Source organism: Danio rerio, chromosome 15 (assembly GCF_052040795.2).
Source record: "Danio rerio strain M-AB ecotype USA chromosome 15, GRCz13ab, whole genome shotgun sequence".
NCBI classification, from domain to species: Eukaryota; Metazoa; Chordata; class Actinopteri; order Cypriniformes; family Danionidae; genus Danio; species Danio rerio.
Window position 1 is genome coordinate 39,027,353 of NC_141035.1, and position 21,585 is coordinate 39,048,937.

Here is a 21,585-nt window from a genome sequence, read left to right on the forward strand (position 1 = left end):
CGTCCCACCTTTTTGCAGCTACTTTTAGCATTAGTATATATCCTGCAATTTAGTCAAAAAGAGTGTTGTCCACTTATGAACCATTGATGGAAAAACTCCATACTGCTCATCAAATCCAGACATTCACAAAGAAAAACAGATTTGAGGATTGAAATATCATTTATCTTCTTTATTTTAGATTTTTAATGAAGGCAGGTCATTTTTGACCCAAAAGACGAATGATGTATACAAAATTCTAGGACAACACACAGGTTAAAAATAGAAAGATATTTCTTGATGTTATTTCTAGAGACATGGTGCTTTTACGTCATCACATTCAAAACAAGCTTTAATCTCACTTTCTCACTTTGGAAGGCAAAGATTCATGGAAGTGAGACAGCCAATAGCAGAACAGGAAACTGTGGGACATGTTCATACCTATCAACATTGGGATGTAAGAACACAGGATAATTCTCTTGAACAGCTCTGCTTTCTGATGCTACTTTCACCTTTTATAGAAAAATCTGGGCAACCCAGGCTCATTCTGAAAACATACCACTATATACATTTCTGGAGAGCGCCAAATACTTCCCAGGAGCTATGTTTTTTGCAGTTTTTGTTTTCGCAAAATCACCAGAGCCCGCTGTGTACGCTTTTGGAGATATCAAATTTCTCTCGCGAGTGCCACCACTAGAGGCCACTGTCGACTGACTGACTGACCGAACGGCTGACCCACCCACCGCCTTCCCTAACCCCAACCAATAGTGTTTTTAAAAGCACCGATTGACCTGCCCACCCACTTCCCTAAACACAATCGACATATTTAAAAAAAGCAATTAGTAAAAAAGGAATGCCTTCACCTGATTTTTACCACATTCTCACCCTGTTATTCACTTGTTTATTTTATTTTTTGGCTACTATTTGTGTCTTTGTGTCTGTGGCTTTCTGGAACCATTCTTTGCCAGATTTGAACCTTGTCGTCATGGTCAACTCCTCTCTGCATCTCAAGTCCGCCGACGTACATGGCGAGCTACTGGACAAACTGGCAACTGTGGAGTGTCGTCCATATGGAGGTAAGCAGTCAGCTGCTAGCACAAAAAGGATTGCCATACCACCCCGTAGCGTTAGTTTTAAAGACGAAATGCAGCCATACATAAGTCGCGATCTCCAGAAATGTATGTAGGGCTACGCTTTCAGAATGGGACCCATATTGTAAACGGGATGATAGCGGGATAGAATGGTAAAATACGGGGGAATCCCGGCAAAAACAGGAGGGTGGATAAATATGCATGCTTCGGTCTTAATTATTGGACCTGCGTTTTAGAAGAAACTTTCAGTTCTGGGTTCTATGTGAAAGTTTTCTGCCGCAGCAAAGTTCTAATGAGACGCTGTATCTTCTCTAAGTGTAAAGCAGTGAAAAGCACAGCCTCCCAGTCATTTTACGCCAACGTTAAATTAACTTCATTACCAGCACCCTGCACCATCAGCGGGGAAAGCACATTAGAGAAATGAGCCAGCACAAATCTGTCCACTTCTGCCTCCAAATCCCCATTTAAACTCGCTTAAAGTGATCACAGGGCTAGTTCCACCTCTTCTGTGACTCATATAGAAAATTACTGTAGGATAAACTGGAACCAGACCGTACAGTCGACCGTTTCAGCTGTTATTTGTTTTTCTCTATCATAAAACACAGTGGAGGATTACTTTATTGTCTTGTGATGTTAATGTTTGGAAAACAAATTGGGTCGGTAAGATTATTTGGCCTTATAAGTGCTTCTATCACCGTATGATAACTTCTAAAATCTATCTATCTATCTATCTATCTATCTATCTATCTATCTATCTATCTATCTATCTATCTATCTATCTATCTATCTATCTATCTATCTATCTATCTATCTATCTATCTATCTATCTATCTATCTATCTATCTATCTATCTATCTATCTATCAAGGGAGAGAGAGAAGTTAATCAAATATGTTCTCCTAGTGCTAATTAGTTTGTTTGCACAGCTTTTTATTTGACAGATGTATTTTTCTGATACTTTTCGACTGCTTGTTGTCTAGTAATGAGTTCATGATGTCAAATGATGACAACTGTTGTTTTTTTCACACGTTGATCTTGATAATTATATGATATTTTTTTAATAAACACAATCATCCTGAGGGAGTATATAGAGTATACAGTAAACTGCATACTAATTGGAAAAGAGGTACAATTTGTAAATACAATTTTTTATATTTAATGCTGCTGTGCATAATATTTTCAGTTATTACTCAGAGGAGAGCATTTAATTTGGCCCTATTAATATATATATATATATATATATATATATATATATATATATATATATATATATATATATATATATATATATATATATATATATATATATATATATATATATGGTTCTTTAGACCACAACAAAGTCGGTCCATTGTCTGGCGCAAAGTTCGCCTGGCTTACACACTACACACAAGATGTAGAGCAATACGCAAATATCTTTACATATGAAAAAGATATATATTAAAGATATATATAATAAGATATATATAGGATATAAATATAAATGATTAAAATATTACAAAACATATTGATTTCTAGCCTACATGAATTTAAAAACCACTGCCTTCATACTTTCTTCATCTCGGGAGGCTTTTTCAGTTCATTCAATTTGCTTTTGTATAATGTTATTATTATTAGCAGTATTATTTATTATATCCATATTTATATTTGTTTTATTAAAAACAAGCTTTGATTTGTCCACCTGTCTGGTTTTAGACCATATAGGGCATGGCAGGTGTATTTGGAAATAAATCAAGTTTTTGAACACACTTCATTATTATTAACCATTTATTCGTTTGCTGGAAATTAGAACTGAATTTAGAAATAGTTTTGAAACAAATCTTTGCGCTTAACAAACGAAATTAATTATTTATAGGCTAATTGATGTCTGTACGGTAAGGTTTCCCTATCCACGAGAGCAAAAGCGAAAGTGAACTTACTTAACGTCCTGTAAATAACGAATGCGCTTATGGCGCGACGCAGCTGGCTCTTAAAGGTATTGGGAGATGAGACTCTAATTGGTTTATTCTCAAAACACACCTATAACTCATTAAGAAAATAACTCAACCTTTTTAGACCATGCGCCATGGCACAAAGGGGATTTTCCCGTCCTTAAGTTAGCAAAAAATGCGTTCTGACACGCCCTGAAAGCGTTTGCGCCATGCTTTTTGCGCTCTGCGCATGGGCCGTCAAAATAGAGCCCTCAGAGTTTAAACCCAAGCGCAAGCTCACAAAAATCACAGCACAATCAGACAGTTCTTGGTACCCCAAGTCTCTCCCGAAGCAGACATGGTAATGACAGTGTAGTCATTATCAACAATATTTAGGTTAATTGATAAATAATGCTAAAAATGTGACTACAGTCAAACTTTATCTCAGAATCAGATTTGGCCTGGTTTTCACACACTGGGTCACAAATTGGTATTGGTAAAAATTCTGTAAATACAATGTAAGTGGATCACATTAGAGTAAATGGAGTAAATTATTAGTTTTTCAACCCAGGTTTAATATAGATCACCCTGTATACATTTCTAGAGAATGCAAAATACATCCCAGGAGGTACATTGTTTTTGGTTTTGCGAATCTACCAGAAGCCACTGTGAGGCTTTTTCAGTTTTCAAATTTCTCTCGTGAGTGTCATTTCAGAATCATCTCCTGTTCTTCTCGTGTTAAATCCACCAGAGGCCACTGTCGATTTATTGACTGACCGACCGATCGGCTCTCCCACTGCCTTCCCTAAACCCAAAAGCAGTCCAGAAAAAGAAAAGCCCTTGTCTGATATTTACCATGTTTTCAGATCTTACCATGTTCTCACCTGTTATTAACTTGTTTGTTTTATTTTTTGCCTTTTATTTCACCTGCTTTCTGGAACCGTTCTTTGACTCGAACCCCGTTGTCAAGGTCAACACCTCTCTGTGTCCTCGACATACATGGTGAGCTACTAAGCAAACTGGTGACAGCTGAAAAGCCGTCCACACGTTGGTAAGAGGCCAACCGGTCGCTCAAAATGAAACTGAAGTTGTCAGCGGGGTTATATCGACCCATATCATTCAAAAGAAGAAATGAACCTCTGCCTACATAAATCGTGCTCTCCATAAATGTATACAGGAGTACGTATTCGCAATGAGCCTGTGTTGAAAATTTTCATGAATTTCTTGATGAGGAAATGATAAATGTTTTCTGAACTATTTATATAATAGCAACTGGAATTATGTCACAATGATATCTAGTAGCGCATTCACAACACATTCTACTGAACTCCCCAAAACAAAATATGTAAATAAGTGTGAATCCCATTTTATATGTAAATCACAAAAGGTGACAGTGGGAAGTGACATCACGACAAGCCGTGTCTGATCACAGTGACACCTTCTAAAGGCACCAAATGAGTTTACCAATTAAGAAGTGCATGTGACGACAAACCGATAATTGCGTAATTTCTTAAACAAGCAAAGTAGCTCCTATTAGCATGAATTATGCATATGCATGAATAGCTGCTTGCATTTTCATATTCCTGACGCAAGGGAAATAAAAAAAAGATCTGATGTTATTTAAGCTGCATAAAAAGAATCAGAGCGGATAAATTGCAGACGATTCTTTGTTGCTAAAATGGAGATGAGAAGTTTTGAAAGCAATTTATTTTATGACGCTCAGGAGATCATTTTGACCTGCTCAAAGACATTTATACACACACACACACTCGCTCTCTTGAGAGAAAGTGTGTTCCCTTGAAGAGCTGATTAGCAGTGTTAGGGTTCGGCGGGGCTGTGTTTAAATATCAATGCTGAATGATTCTGCTGCAGGTGCTCTTTTCTCTCGTCTCTGCCTGACTGCTCCAGCGATAAATACCATTGATTCTGCTATTGCACACACGGCGCGTAACGCTTCACAGAAGTACCATTTGTTTTAGGCCGTTTGCTGGAGCCTGATGAGAAATAACAGTGAGTAATGTTGTATCATAGGGCAGGTGCATGAAGCTCGTGATTTCAATGCACAGAACTGCGAAAAAAAAAATGTTGAATCATGTTCTTCACGTATCGGATGCTGAGATGGTGCAGTGTGTTTTGCAGGAAGCATTCGTTTTATGAATGAGAAAGAAAGAGCGAGGAAGACGAGTGCATGAACTGTGTGTGAGTGGGTGATTCTTTAGATAGAAGTTTGAAAAATTAAACTTTTGTCAAACTATGTTGCATAAATGTTAACAATCCATGGCCTTTATCAAACCTCATGTGGATTTTGGTGGTGTTCCCAGTGCAGGTTTGGATTGACAGTTTTTGGGAAGCAAGTTGAATTGAGTGAACTTTTGATTCAATGGTTCTGACCCAAAGTAAAATTGACTTGATTTTATGTTTTATTGCAAGGTTTTGCAAATTAACTCAATACATTTTTGGATCATTTATTTATTTTTTATTTTATTTATTTATTTATTTATTTATTTATTTATTTATCACAACACAGTGCACCATTGATACGACATATGACATACATAAAAAACATAAAAGCACACAAAATGCAATTCGCATATTCATTAATACAAATCCTCCATCAGATTTTTCTGAACAACAAATTAGTATCGCAGAACAGAAAGAGAATGGAAAAATAAACTGTATAATGTTAATTTACAATTTATTAAAAATCTTAAATCATTTATAATTATTGGATTGTAAATAATTTAATATATTTAATTATTTATTTATTTTATGACTGTCTATTTACTAAATGTATATTTGTATATTTATTTATATTTATTGTTTATTTTTTAAAACTTTTTTTTGTTTGTTTATCCAATTATCTACTGATTTACTTTTTTATTGTTATTATTTTCTGTTATGATTTTATTCCATCATTCATTCATTCATTTTCCTTTGGCTTAGTCTCTATTTCAGAGGTCGCCACAGTGGAATGAACTGCCAACCACTCCAGCATATGTTTTACAAAGCGGATGCCTTTCCAGTCACAACCCAGTATTGGGAAACACCCATATACACTCACACACTCTACGGTCAATTCAGTTCATTCAGTTCACCTATACCACAATGACCTTCTTGCTGTGAGGCAACAGTGCTTCCAAATTTAGGCACTCCTTTATGGCCTCTTCAGGGTTCTGGAACCCCTTTAGTTAGTTTAGAGGGTGCTTGAAAAACATCTGTAGTTTGCTTCATTTGGTCTGGACTAAGGGCAATAAATGATACATTGTTGCATTTTCTGCCGTCTTTGGGTTGTTTTCACTTCACACTGCTGGCTTTGGTCCGAACCAGTTGAAACAAACCAAAATGCAGTCATCTGACAAAATCCACATCTTTCATTGGCCAGATGTTGTTGAATATTGTTCCTTATTGATTAGTTAAAATTCACATGCGGGAAAATGCCAATGAACTCCCGCAAGTAAACAAAACCGGCAGACACAAAATGTCGTTTTTACTCTGGAGGGACGACTGCGCTGACTGATTGTATCCCTGCTCATAGTATACTATATAGTTTTTGTACATCACTTTAGACAAACTAAACATTTCGAGAATGAAGCACGGCCACGGCTGGAAAACAGAGTCATCACTTCAGGAGGAGGCGTGAATTAATTAAGCTAAACTGCGACATGGTCATCTTGTGGAAATACTGCCAACGATCCATCAGGTAATGTTTTCCCCTCTCTCTCTCTCTGTTGGTAAAGCACTGTCAACAAATATTTTTCCTCCATATCCCATAATGCACAGAAATCAAGGGAAAACGAACTCTAGTGCGATTCAATTGAACTAAATAAGGCAGATGTGAAAGCACCCTCATGTCAACATTTAGAATTTTTAAAATGAAAACCTTTTACATAGACAAATATTTTTCTGTATGTAAAAAAAACTAAAAAAAATCGGTAATTTTACGATTTATTTTCAGCAGCTGAGGTGCATGAAAAAACCTGTAAAATAATGGATATTAAATTACAAAAATTTGCTTAAATTTAAATTTCTGGTAAATTTCTGTCATTTATTATCTGTTATTTTACAGTAAATTTCTGTAATTTAATGGCCTTATTTTACATATTTTTTAATGCAATAACATTTATTACTCTGTAAAACTGATTGTGACTGGTCAAAAACATAACTACACACACACACACACACACACACAGAGAGACAGCACCAAGGGACACACAGCAGCACGCTTTCTCTCTCATTCATACAGACACACATAGAGAGAGCACCAAGCGACACACAGTGTCACAAGCCTTTATTGTTAGACCGCGCGCCCACTCCCTTTCAAAATAGTGACCACTCCCGCGCTTTATTCAGAATTTATTCCCGCACCGCAAGAAATCTGATCGGCTCTCGCGGTACAGCAGCGGGAATGCAGAGCTCTAGTTCGTATTTACCACGTCTTCCTTCTCGTTCGGTCGAAACTGGAAATACTGCCAAACTGCAGCTCACTTGGTGCGCGACTCTCACCTCACCTCTCTCTCTCTTCTCACTGTTTCACATTTGTAGGCATTAAGTAAATAATATTTATTATTTAGTACTTGTCTCCTATTTAAGTGCATTGTTTTTATGACGGTATAATGGTATTGAAACAGACACCGTTGCTATTCTTAGATCCCGCGGTATACCATATTACCGCATTACCACCCAAGCCTAACACACACAGAGAGAAATCAATCTACCGTTACATTGAGTGCTTTTACTCATATTTTATTCTTAATGAGCTTTAATGATAATTCAATTCATCTAAACAAAAAGTGCAAATGATTTTACTTTCATTTAAAAGGCATGGCATTTGAAAGGTCATTCTCAGATAAAGATTTTCCATCAGTTACTGATGAATGTCACTATCGAGTATCTGAGTAAACCCACACACCTCTGACATTAACATTAGAGGATCTAGTTTCCATAGGATTTTTAATATACATAAAATGCTGCCATGTTTGGTCATTTCATTGTGTATTTAAATCAAACATACCATCATTTATGTACGGCATAGTCACAGTACTATATACCTACTTACGAGAGACAAAAATGCAAAGAGTGAATGAGATGAGGCCTTAAAATTGCAAGTTGACCTTTAACATAATTAAAAGACTTATGGGGTTGTCTTTGGTTTAAAAGACAAATGTGTGAACCATGACTCACATTTCTCTCTCTCAGTGTGTTAAAAATATTCATTCATTCATTCATCTTTTCGGCTTAGTCCCTTTATTAATCTGGGGTCGCCACAGCATAATGAACCGGCAACTTATCCAGCATATGTTTTACACAGCAGATGCCCTTCCAGCTGCAACCCATTACTGGGAAACATCCATAAACACTCATTCACACACATACACTAAGGACAATTTAGCTTGTTTAATTCACATATAGTGCACCGGAGCACCCTGAGGAAACCTACGCGAAATCAGGGAGAACATGCAAACTCCACACGAAAATGCCAACTGACCCAGCCGGGGCTCGAACCGGTGACCTTCTTGCTGTGAGACCTTAAAACTGAGTAATTTCTAAAAATTAGCCAGCAGTTTATTAAAAAAAATCTTTGTCTTGGGATGACGGATGATGGACGAATTCATCAAATTCAAGGTGTGTACTGAGAAATTACAATTCCCTTTTTCCTTCTTAACACCACCCCGGGTTGTAATCCCGGCTGTACCAGTTGGCATTTCTCTGTGGAGTTTGCATGTTCTCCCTGTTCTCCTCATGTGCTCTGGTTTCCCCCACAGTCCAAAGACATTTGCTTAAGGTGAACTGGGTAATAAAATTGTCTGAAATGGATGAGAGTGTGTGTGAATGTGAGTGTAAGGGTTGCAGCAGAAAGATCATGTGCTGCATAAAACATATGCCGGAATAGTTGGCAGTTCATTCCAATATGGCGACCCTAGTAAGAAAAATGAATGAATGTTAGGAAACAATACAGTTGTTTAAATGTTTGATGCTGTGAGTAAAGGATGTGATTCATGTAGTTTATGTCTTGGGTGATTAATCAGATTTACAGAAATTAAGATATTATAGACACCGTTGTACCTTGGCTACAACACAACAATCTGTCTTCACGGCAGTGCACGGGAATGGTCGACTCACGTCTTTTAAAAATATAAAATAGGTTTTGTGCTGTTAGTCTAATTGCAGGGTTGATTGAAGTTCATTTCTCTGTGTTTGTGCTGTTTGCTGTGAGAATGGCAGGTTCCCTGTTCACTTATGCTTGTGTGCTGGTGTGTGTGTGTGTGCTGCAAGTCATTTCACACTTTCATACACAAATTTCCACGCTTTATATGTGTGTGTGTGTGTGTGTGTGTGTGTGTGAAAGTGAGGAAAGAGAAAATGCCAGCGGAGGAGGACGAGTCTGCGAGGTGGACGAAGGGGCAGGGTGAGTAATTTCTCTGACGAGCCTGAAACCTGACAGATGAATTTAGGAGCGTGCAATTCAAATCAACGTATATTTTCATGCGATCTGCATCTTCCTCTCTTGTTATCTGTTTTTCTTTATCTGCATTTTCTCTCTTTCTTTTCCAAAGAAAATTAAAGCACTACATTAACACTTTTCCACCTATTTTATTTTAGTTTTTTCCACAATATTTACCTTTATTATAAGAAGTTAAAAAAGAAATAGAAAAGAACACTGTCATTGAAATTAGAGAACCGCAAGGGTTGAGGCACGATGAAATACAACTCATTATTGATACGTACTCCTATATACATTTTTGGAGATCAGGAAATTCGTCCCAGGAGGTATGTTTATTCGCAGTTTTTCTTTTCGCGAATCCATCAGAGGCTGCTGTGTACACTTTTTTTAGATCTCAAATTTCTTTCACGATTGCCGTTCGTGCCTGCTGTTCTCGCATAAATCCACCAGAGGCTGCTGTTTACTCACCGACCAATCGATTTCTCGCTCTATTTTTTTGCCTTTAGTTTTACCTGCTGTCTGGAACTGTTCTTCACAGGACGCGAATCCCATCATTATGGTCAACTCTTCTCTGTGTCTTAAGTCCAATGACTTACAAGGCGAGCTACTGAGCGAACTGGTAACAGCGGAAAAGCCGTCCACATGGAGGTAAGCGGTCAGCCAGTAGCATGAAAAGAAACAGGAGCCGTCAGCGGCATCGTTCCGCCCTGTAGCGTTCATTTTAAAGATGATATGCAGCCATACTGTACGTTGCTGAGAGAACATTTTGTCCTCTTTTAAGTGTGCTTGCATGAGAAGCAGAAGTGTCTGTGGTTTTTTGTGTGTGTGTGCATCGGAGGTCTGAAGGTCAACGTCTGGTTTCAATCTTGCAGGCTGCTCCCCCAGTGAAAAGTCCCGCGCTATACATTTCCTCTTTATGTTGCTTGTATAGTATGCCCATATTAAGAGTGTCTTCCTTCCGTTGTGTAACTTTTAAAGGTCAGCCCACTATGTATATCTATCCCTGCTCATCCTGTGTGTGTTGGGCTTGCAGAATAAACCATTCTAACTACAGTTTGGTCTCTTCTCATGTCTCCGGGTCGACCTGATGAACTTTGCTGAATCTGGTGCCTAATTTAGGGGAATCTTACAGATCTGGGGGCTCGTCCGGGATACATCTGATCAGGTAAGAGAATTTTTATTCACACTGCCTGTTCTGGTGTATCTCAGGGGATTGTGTAAGACTTGTGTTGTTGTACCCGATTAAATTTGGGTTCCACAAGCAGCTGACGTCTGTGTTACTGGCACAGAGTATCCTGTCACTTACTTATGCGGTAGTAAGTTGCGCAGAAGGATTTGTGTTGTCGTACCCGATTAAATTTGGGTTCCACAAATCAGGGAAATTTATTAATTCGACACTTGTTATCCTGTCAAGTTTACTTCAAACAGTAAATTGCACAGAAGGATTTGTGTTGTTGTACCCAATTAAATTTGGGTTCCACAAATCAGGGGATTTAATAAATTTTAGTAAATAAGTATTACGCACCAGCTTCAGCAATATGGGACAAGGATATCCAAAACCAGAACCCAGTGAGAGTCCAAAGCAATGGATGGATAGATGTGGCTGGGGATTTTACACTGAACCTTGGCTGTCCAACTTAGCTGGGTGGACAGAGGGACAATCCCAGTGGAGAAACTTCCCCAGGGAAGGAACCTTTGATCCAGGTTTTCTCCAATCAGCCTATAAATTAACGTATGAAGGATATGGGGATCCAGAATGGAATGATCAGTATATGATGAATGGATATGACACATGGTATACAATGAGCTCTATATGGAGAGATAAAAAGGGCATTTTTACACCTAAAACCGTTTTGAAATCTGTCCCCAAACCCAAAAGCAGAAGCAATACTGCCCGTAAGGCAGATAAGAGGGGCTCTCTCGCAGCTGCTAAGACAACTATGATATCACCACCCCCTTATACGGGGCTTCCGCCTGCAGCTTCATGCTCTGTAAGTGCTTCTCCTACAGTGCCTTCTATTTACCCGTCACTGACAGAAATGATTAAAACTAAACCAGACCCCTCCGACAGCACGGAGGGCACTACTTCAGCCTCTAATGTGGCTGCTGTATGGGTTGCTAAACCACGAGGGATAGAGATAATTCCGCCCTCACCCTCTGTTCTGAAGGACCTCATATCTCTTTTACCAGAAGTGGACAAACCACTGCAATTTGTAGACATGCTGTTGCGCAGCTCGCGTCACTGCCAACTAATTGGGGCAGATTATCGATTTATCCTTCAAATCAAAATGGGTTTGTCCTATGACGATGACGAAATAATAGAAAAAATACCTGCTCTTGATCCCAAGCATGATATAGTACACACAGAAACTGTTAAGGAAGAAACAGATGATAAAAAGACACGTACTCGTATAAAAACACGCCTCGCGTGGAAAGATGATCAGGAGGAGCTCCTAATACATCTAAAACAGCAGCTTACTAAATACATAGTACCATACTTACTGGTCTGAATGTGACGCCACAACTGATCCTAATGGAATAATGCTAGATGGCAAAGGCCGTTTATGCCTGCCATCATCCTGTGCACCTTTTCTCGTCCGCGAGTTTCACGGTGTTACACACCGCGGCCGAAGAGGGGTAATAGACACAATGAGTTAATAGACACAATGAGTTAATAGACACAATGAGTTAATAGACACAATGAGTTCCTTTTTATGCATTAATAATTTACAGCACCATAACACGCTAGATAGATGTTTGATATGTGCTCAAAATAATATCACTAAACCTCAAGCTCAACATCAGCAATTGCCCCTCCCTGAAACACCTTTTCAGGAATGGCAGGTAGATTTTACACATCTGCCAAAGAGGGGTCCTAATAAATATTTATTGGTTTTTGTGGACAAATTTTCAAAATGGGTTGAAGCCTTCCCATGCAGTAAAGAAGATGCTAATACAGTTGTCAGATGTTTGACAAGAGAAATCATTACAAGATACGGTATACCATGTGCCATAGACTCAGATAAGGGAACCTCATTTACTGCGAAAGTAATACAAAATCTGGCTAAAGAATTACAAATTAATTGGCAGCTACATATTCCTTACCATCCACAATCATCTGGTATAGTAGAACGAACTAATAGGACCATCAAGGACAAATTAAGAAAGGCTATGCAACATGCAGGGCACTCAAATTGGCTCGCCTTGCTACCTGTCGTTTTAGCAGACATGAGGATGTCTCCTCACAAAAGTCTTCACGGTCTGTCTCCTTATGAGACTGTGATGGGACGACCCTTTCCCTCACCATGGAGGCAAGGGGGTACCACACTGGGTGACGGTTCTTTGGATATCCATATGAGTGAATGTGCACAACAGCTACTAACAACATTGCATGCATACTGGACTAACATACATTCTGGTTCAGCCCCGATGCCGGTAGACCCAACACACCCATTTAAGGCTGGTGACAGAGTAATGATTAGACAGTTCAATAAAATGAGCACAGAACTGGGGGACCCCAAATATGGCCCCCGACGGATGTCGTGGCTGTAACCAGAACCGCCGTTTTAACCTCCTCTTCTACACAGTGGATCCATGCAACCAGGATAAAACGAGCACCTATTGAATAATAAAAATGTATAAGTTTTGTACAATGATAATCTGTCTGCAGACTCTCTTTGTTTTACAGATACTTTGGGGGCCCCCACATCAGCTAGCACCTCCACGCAGCATAACTACTAGAAGGATCAGCATGAAGTGGCTATGGACATTGGGACTGTTTCTCTTTCTTGTTGCTCAAGCTAATGCAGCCAGGCTGAAACGCTGGACACATGATCATGAATTTGGATGGGCAGAGGATGGGGCTGACAATCCAATTGAAATAATATGTGGTATCAATATGTAAATGAGTTTTAGCTAGGTCATATAATGTATCTGGTTGTTATGTATGTTCTGTTATGCCTCATTCAGCCAAACAAACCCCTCTTTATGCCAAACCCATGAATAAGACCTCTGCTAAATGTTTTGCCAGTTTTGCAGGATCAGGGTACCAGGACCCATATATAATTGTCGATGACTACGATCCATACCGGATTGGCATTAGAAATGGTACATGTGATGCTCTATTTTGGGTAAAATTTGGCCATGCTAAACCCTCACCTATTAGCCACAAGGTTTTTATTAACCATTCTATTACACACCCTGTGTGTTATAACCAGACCATGGGCTCTCATTTCATGGGAAGCACTGTTAACTGTCAACAAATTGCCTCCTCGGGAGAAGGGGCCCCAGTTTATGTGTCAGGACCCTCAAACGGCACTTATGTGGTCCAGGGTGGGTGGTGGTTGTGTGGGAAAAACGCCTACATGTCCCTACCGGCCAACTGGACGGGGCAGTGTGCCCCTGTGCATGTGACTGATCACACTTTTATTGTGACAGCCCAGGTCCTGTCAGCGCAGCGAAGAGTTAAACGCAGTGTCCCTGAAATGAAGCCCCATGACTCTGTATGGGGTACTGACGTGCCCGAGGATTTCAAATTATGGACCACTGGTAGTAAAATGGTATTGGCTCTATTTCCGCAAATAGGTGTGGGAAAAGCTCTACTAAGAATTGAGACCCTGGACTATCGCATGGGCCTATTTCTGAATGCCTCAAAAAAAATAATTAATGAGGCCCAGAATAAGGAGCTGGGTAATCTACGTACCATGGTTTTGCAAAATAGAATGGCTCTAGATCTCTTAACAGCATCCCAGGGGGGGGGGTATGTAAATGAGTACTGCTATGTCTACTCTCCAAGGGTTAAAAATTGCCATGACTTCAGATTATGTTCCCGACACAACTTGGGGTTGGATGATGGGTCTGTTCGGCTGGGTGACTCCTTTCCTTACTATGATAATTCCTGTATGTATTATTTTCCTTCTTATTTGTTGTTGTGGTCCTTTTCTCTTGCAATGTTTAATGAATCGAATCTATGCCACAATGGACAGTATGATGGGTCAACGATATGATAAGATTCCTCTGTGTTAGGCCTTTGGCCTAAAAGAGGGGACTGAGAGAACATTTTGTCCTCTTTTAAGTGTGCTTGCATGAGAAGCAGAAGTGTCTGTGGTTTTTTGTGTGTGTGTGCATCGGAGGTCTGAAGGTCAACGTCTGGTTTCAATCTTGCAGGCTGCTCCCCCAGTGAAAAGTCCCGCGCTATACATTTCCTCTTTATGTTGCTTGTATAGTATGCCCATATTAAGAGTGTCTTCCTTCCGTTGTGTAACTTTTAAAGGTCAGCCCACTATGTATATCTATCCCTGCTCATCCTGTGTGTGTTGGGCTTGCAGAATAAACCATTCTAACTACAGTTTGGTCTCTTCTCATGTCTCCGGGTCGACCTGATGAACTTTGCTGAATCTGGTGCCTAATTTAGGGGAATCTTACAGTTGCTCTGCACTGTAAAAAAATCCACTGTAAGAAAAGCGGTGATGAAAATAAATCATAAAATAATGGCAGTTAAATGACAAAAATTTACTGTAAAATAACAGAGGTTGATTTACAGAAATTTAAATTTAAGAAAATTTCTGTAATTTCATGTCCATTATTTTACAGTAAATTTAAAGGGTCTTGAAACACCAAAACACATGTTTTGAGCTGTTGACAGTCGTATATGTGTCCCACACTGCTAAAAACACTATTAGGACACATATATTTTATTAAAAAGTATAAATTGGTTGTTTTTGCGTTATTTCAAGCAAATTTGTACTTCCGGTTTAAAACTAATTTTTGAAGCTGCGTCACGGCCATGAGATAATAGCATGTATTCCAGCGTGTGTTATTACGTCTCAGAGTGTGCTGCATTAATGCATGTGTAAAGCTTGGTTCAAACCAATCAGCGCACTCTATTGTAACTTCATTAATATTCATTACTTCACAGTGTTTAGACGGCAGAGACGCCACGTTGTGTTGGCAAAACAAGCGTGAAGTGTTGCTTTTATAGTTTGCTGCAGTTAAGTTTTGTTTTCATTTTCTCTCTGTGAGAGCGCAGCTGGCGTCACGTGTGGATTACAGTGTACGCGACGCGCGACAACCATAACTTACGTGTCTAAGGAGGATTATTGTTTACCTGAGAGCTGTTCTCATCTGCAAATGCTGAGATCCGGATTGGCTTGTAGTCTCCTCTTAATAAAGTCGCGGCTCTAGTTGCTGGCGATTGTCCTGTCTCTACAGATTTGGTAAGAGAGTGACCAGTGCTCTTTGCTTATTCAGTTTGTTCATATCGAACTAACTATTGCAACTTGTTGAGTGTAAACATGTTAGCACTACAACCAAACTTTAACCTCGTGTAGGATTTTCACCGCATTTTATGACCGGAATAACACACGCGGCTTTCTGACACTACCTGCCGTGTGCATCTAAGTTTCCGGGAAATGCGGAGGGTTTTAATTCTTTCATTCGCCGTGCGGTATCAAACATTGCATGAAAAATACAGGCTTAGAGCAGTTCCTCGAATCAAATATCTCGTTTGTCGCGAGGGGCAGGAATGAATTCCCTGAATGAAAGAGCCAAACTGCAGTTAAAGTCCACCATTTAATAATTTGGCAAATAATTCGACTACAGATGTCCAAGTAAACACAGTCACTTTCTCCCCTGTGTGTGTGTGTGTGTGTGTTTTGACTCTGAAACTCAGCGTGTGCCCAAATAGACACTCCCACACCATGCCTCTTTAGTTCCTCTGACACTCCCCCCTAAACAGAGCTGGACACGCCCACTTTTCTGACTTTTTCCAAAGTAGAGGTGTGAAAACACCCTGCTGAAACGAGAGGGTTTCATGGCCCTTTAACGGCCGTTATTTAAAAAGAAATTTCCGGCACCCCAACTGCCAGCTAAACCGTAAAATTAAGGATTTTTTTTTACTGTGTGGCTACATAATTTGCATTCTCAAGAAATGTATACGTGGGGACGTTTTCACAATGAGCCTGTGTTGAAAATGTCTGAAGGTTACATTTTTAGTCAAAAAATGTGTCATTTTTGTTCAGATGCTTGGTTTAAGTTTCTACGGCAGCTCACATCCAGTAGTCTCTCACAGGACTTTACTAGTCTTAATGTGTAACTTTGTTTTATTGTTGTAAAGCACTTTGGGCTGTCCCTTGGTTGCAGTGAGTTGCTATATAAATATAGTTTATATGAGGAATTTGCATTCATGTTACCATTTAGACCCAAGTTCAGCTGCAGAAAAGATCCTCCAATAAGACTTCACAGCAACAGTTAGTCCAGCCTTTTTTTCTTTCTGCTGATGAGATGTTTGGGTCTTTCAGTGCAAATTCTCTTAAATCTCAAAACACATATGCTAAGACTGATGAGTACCCTGTTCAGAGCTAAGATGGTTAGCAATTCCAGCTGCAGTTTTAATTCGATTATGTGTTAGGTCAAATCTAGTAACAGAAAACAGATAGACAGATAGATACTGTAAATCAGTAGTTCTCAACCACATTGCTGGAGGACCACCAGCACTGCATGTTTTGAATGTCTCCTTTGCCTGTCACATCTATTAAGCTGATTACCTGAATCAAGTGTCTTTGGTTAGGGAGATATGGGCTGTATGTCAATTCTAAGAAAGCAGAGAAGGGACTTGTGTTCTTGTGAAGACCGCTCTTGCCAGGTTACCCCAGAAGAACAAACTTGGGAGACCCCGAGAACAGAGAATGCATCCTACAAGAAATTAGATGTTGCGTTCTTCCTGATGGTCACATGACCTTCACGCATTTTAAATGGAAAATAATTTAAACATTACACCATGCATACAACCATTTATTGTTTTTCCTTATTTCAGCCTCACAAATATACTTTGCAGAATGCAAATAAAACAGATTTTAATATGAATTTCAGCAAACAAACACCCTTAATGTGTTAATGCCTCTTTTAAGATTTTCATGGTAATGTTTACTTTCACCGTCTCATTTAGGGAAACTCCTGAGATACAGTAAAGGAGTTATTTCTCTGAACTCCTATAGTAAACAGGTATAGAATGCTGCGCTCCCCACCTCCTTTATTCAGCCGCAATGACTTCTGGAACTTCTCAAGTGAGTTTTGTGCTCAAGTTTGCATCGGTGCATCCTCTAATTCAATATCATATTTATCTTCCTGGTCTTTCTGAAGTTCCTCCGTTCTTACGGTCTTGTGTTTTGGAACTGAACTTTGGTGGTTGATGATAACATTACATGAGAACACGAGGATGCAAGATCGCTGAAGAATGCAAATTGAGAAACAGCCATGGAAAAAAAGTGCAGAGCTGGTGGTCCACCACGAACGTGGTTGAGAAACACTGCTGTAGGTCATCATTTACCCTCCCTTTACTTGTTCCAAACCTTTTTATGACTTTCTTCTGTTAAACACTAAAGAAGATATTGTAACCTGTAACCATTGACTTTGTTGGAATATTTAGTCAATCACATACATGTTCAATAAAAAAAGTAAGGAAAGTTTTTTTTTCAAGGTTTGACATATTAATAATTTATTTAATACAAATGAATAATCCTATTCAAAGAATTTTGGTATTTTCAATGCAATGCAAGAGTCGCATTAAGGAGTGCACATGGTTTTCATTTCCTGACTTCAAATAATATAGGTAGCTGAAATTAGCAGGTGGAGTTTAGTGAAATTCATCACTTGTCAATCACTCTCCAGTCCTCCATTGGCCACACCCATACATACGTCCTCTTTTTCTTCAAATTCTCTACACAACATTAAAAGCATAAGCCTTTCTCAACTGCACATATATTTTGTGTTCAGTGTCAACACATTTCTGCAGAAAGTAAGTTTAGCTGCAGAGCTCAATTTAATTTAAGACAACCAGGCCTTTGCATCTCTATCAGCTCCATCTACTTCTGCAAAACATGCTTAATTTGTATGCAAAGCATATCACACTCTTACAGAAGTTCAGTTTATATATCACCTTTAAGCAATACAAATAAATTTGTTTAAAGAAAAGAAAAAGAGACAAAATTATGTTAAAAAAATTCCTTTATAATTCCTTTTTCCCAACAACTTCCATGTTATACTGTGGAATCAATAATTACAGGTTTCCAGCTTTCTTCATAGTATCTTCTTTAGTGTTCAGTAGAAGAAAGAAACTCTTAAAAAGGTTTGGAACCACTTAAGGGTCAATAAATAGTGTGTACATTTTTATTTTTGGGTGAACTGTACATTTAAATTTGATATTGATCTCTCTTTCTGTTACTCCAGCTCCTGGTTATCATAACAAATCATTCCATGAATGAATGAAAAAGATGAATGATGCACTGGAGTAAAGAGGATGGCAGAAGGTGGAGAAACACATAAGGGAGTTGACATGATGCAAGTGAGGAAAACAAAGGCTGAGTGAGGGAGGAAAATGGAAATGATTAAACTTAAAATTAATGGAGTGTGCAAGCCGCTGTCCCCCTAAATCCCACACATCCACCTTGACACGTCCCATTTCCTCCACATACACATCACACTCATTCTTAGCCAGATGGCCATCAAAGACTTCATCATCACCTCCAACATGTGTGAATGTGCGTGTGTGGCACAAATATATGTATGTGTGTCTAGGTGGCTGACACTTTATTCTAAAATATGATTTAGACTAACACCACTGGACAAATGATTGTGAAGGTTTTCTGCGCACAGACCTGTCAGATTTTCCGGGATGATGGACAGATGTGTCCAGATTGCTTTGGCCACCTGGAGTCGCACTGCGCACACCTGACCCCATTTTGTTTTAGACTGCATTTGACAGAGGTTAACGGCCTTTCCAGTAGAACAGATGAGTCTTTGTGGCACCTAATCACTCAAACATCTCCATGTTTCAAAAATTCACAGCTTCCTTGAAAAAATATTTAAATAAAATCTCTCTTTGTAAAGTCCAATTAAACTACAAGTGGTTTAGTCGAACAGACATTGCTCTTTATGTTTTGGAATGGCGGCTACGCAGTTCTCAAGGATTTCTGAGGTTTAGCTGATTGCTTTCTGTAGTTCGATCGATCGAGGCAATTATTGGAGTTTTTTATTTGTTTGTTTCTGTACCTGAGCACCCATTAGCAGAGATTATTAGCTAGTTGTTCCAGCCTAGCAACTGCAATTGAAATGATTGGGAATGTGAATGTCTCCATTTTGTTTTTAATGTAAGATCAGGACCAACATTTCAAACGTAAAATCTATGTCCTTGGCTGTTTCCGAATACCAAGAACACAGAGAACAGATCGTGGAGACGATGTTACCTCTGAAGAATTAACTATGAAGAAAGAAATTGAACTTTGGCTGAGATAACAAGGACACAGGATCAAGGGTCTCATGAAATAAAAATAAAGTTTTTTAGATGTTACTATCAGAACTGTTTGTTTGTAGGATCCCTGTAAGTTAGTGCCAAAACAGTGAATAAATTCGCGTTTAGAAGATATACAATGATACACGCCTAAATGGATCAACGTTTTTATTTATGTCACCTCATACTTCAGTTTCTCATCAAATTATGACCAATCAAATGCTCTCTAGTGTCTGACATGCCCCGCCCCCTTCAAGGCGTTTCTAATTTGATGCTCTTGAGCTCAACCACTCTCACTGGCAGAGCGGTGATAAAACAAAATGCTATTGGCTGTTTTTTAAAGGGGAGGAGCTATTCTATGTTCCATGCTCTCTTCGTGTTTTGGTTGAGATTTACATCAAAAGTTGGCTAAAATGCGTCTTCCCATTTCAAAGCATTCACGGGACCTTTAAAAATGCTTGTTGAGAAATAGCCATTGTGTCCCAAAAGAAAGAACTAATTCTGAGCTGCTAGTCTGGAATTCTAGTATTACTTATTGGACAATCCTGCTGTAAGGACAGAGTGTGGCAACAGATGTGTGGATCCACGTGCATTGTTTATTAACACAGAATAGTCAAGCAGGCAATGGTTGTCAGGTACAAAGAGGGGCATACAGATAACCCAAAGAGTGAGGTCAAAAAACAGGCAAAAGTTCAGGACAGGTGGCAAAGAATCAAAAGGAACAATAAACAATGCAAAGATTAAAACCACAGCAGGATAAACAGGGAAAAAAACACTTCGTAATGCTACACAAGGAAAAACAAGACTCAGCAAAGTATCTGTGAAAGTGAGATGTATACAAAGTCTAGGTAATCAGTAATCATGTGTATCAGCTGTGTGTGTGTGAGTGTTTGGATTATTATCAGCTGTGGCAGGAGCTGGTGAGTGCAAAGAGTTCTGGGAGTTGTAGTTCGGTAAGAACACCGAAAGTAATCTCCAGCTGAGAAAACACTGCTGGCGATCACAACATCTGCCAATCAGAGAAGAGCAGGCTCTCTAAAAGGCTGGGTTTAGGGAGAATTGATCCTTGAACTAGCCATTTCAGATACTTGAGGCTGCAATTTGTATAAATGACCTTTTATTTAATACCTTTAATGGGTGTAAACTTTTAGTAAACAAAATTGGGAACTTTTAAATCAGCATTTTGCTTGATAAAGTAGCTAGGTGGTGTTTTGGTTACATAAATTTTACACCAGGGATGTCAAACTCAATTCCTGGAAGGCCGCAGTCCTGCACAGTTTAGTTCCAACCCTAATTAAACACCTGCTCAAACTAATTAAGTCTTTCAGACTTGTTTGAAACCTACAGGTAAGTGTGTTGGAGCAGGGTTGGAATTAAACTGTGCAGGGCTGCGGCCCTCCAGGAATTGATTTGGACATCCCTGTTTTAGGGATAATTTTGTTGCACATTTGTTGATTGGGAATGCAGTTGCATTTGTTTTAATCTGCCTAGACATACACAGAATAGGCCAGATTGTAGATTGCAAAATACTTAATGTTAGAGGTTCAAAACAAGCATTGTGTATGCCAACTGTTGCTTACTCTTAGCAAGCTCTCTTAATTAAAATTCCCAAACCTGAAGTCTAACTTACAATTAAGGAGAAAAGTGATGGAAAAACCAGCTGACTAGTTCTGATTAGAGATCTGTTTTATTAAGCTAAAAATGAAAAATTCTTCGGTTTTGTGCAGTTAATCAGAAAGGCCTTTTCGTGCTGCAGTGTAGGATTTCAGCCGCTCAATTTTAACTTCAATCAGCACATTCATTATAATGAGAAAAGTCCAGAATCCGTTTTACAAAGAGAATGAGAAAATGAGATTGTAAATGGCCTTCAATAAACCAAAGC

General features: G+C 39.0%; 2 protein-coding genes and 1 long non-coding RNA gene across 8 annotated transcripts in view; all 3 read left to right on the forward strand.

Moving 5' to 3' along the window:
* The window catches only part of LOC147833729 (uncharacterized), a 44,365-nt gene that overhangs the window by 9,026 nt on the left and 13,754 nt on the right, over positions 1 to 21,585 (forward strand). Inside the window, exons 2-4 of one of the 6 annotated variants that reach the window (XR_015509707.1) lie at positions 9,323 to 9,382; positions 9,925 to 10,066; positions 18,644 to 19,306. Coding sequence is in view for 4 of the 6 variants with exons in the window: in XM_087284485.1 (XP_087140611.1) it covers positions 830 to 1,052; positions 9,925 to 10,066 (365 nt within the window). In the remaining 2 variants the exon portion in view is untranslated. Of the gene's footprint in view, positions 1 to 749; positions 1,053 to 3,946; positions 4,028 to 9,322; positions 9,383 to 9,924; positions 10,067 to 18,643; positions 19,337 to 21,585 lie in introns of those variants that run through there. The other 5 variants (XR_015509708.1, XM_087284487.1, XM_087284488.1 and 2 more) reach the window with 5 other exon arrangements.
* LOC108179332 (uncharacterized) lies at positions 10,442 to 14,765 on the forward strand. The gene is made up of 2 exons (XR_015509721.1): positions 10,442 to 10,583; positions 13,107 to 14,765. It is a non-coding gene; the product is annotated as an uncharacterized LOC108179332 (long non-coding RNA).
* On the forward strand, positions 10,442 to 14,765 carry LOC141377889 (uncharacterized). Its single transcript, XM_087284481.1, has 2 exons — positions 10,442 to 12,055; positions 12,107 to 14,765. Exon 1 carries the CDS (start codon positions 10,957 to 10,959, stop codon positions 11,926 to 11,928), a length of 972 nt encoding a protein of 323 aa, XP_087140607.1. The 5' UTR covers positions 10,442 to 10,956; the 3' UTR covers positions 11,929 to 12,055; positions 12,107 to 14,765.

Excerpts from the sequence above, each read along its gene's own strand:
- LOC141377889 (XM_087284481.1), top strand. The coding sequence starts at position 10,957 with ATGGGACAAGGATATCCAAAACCAGAACCCAGTGAGAGTCCAAAGCAA.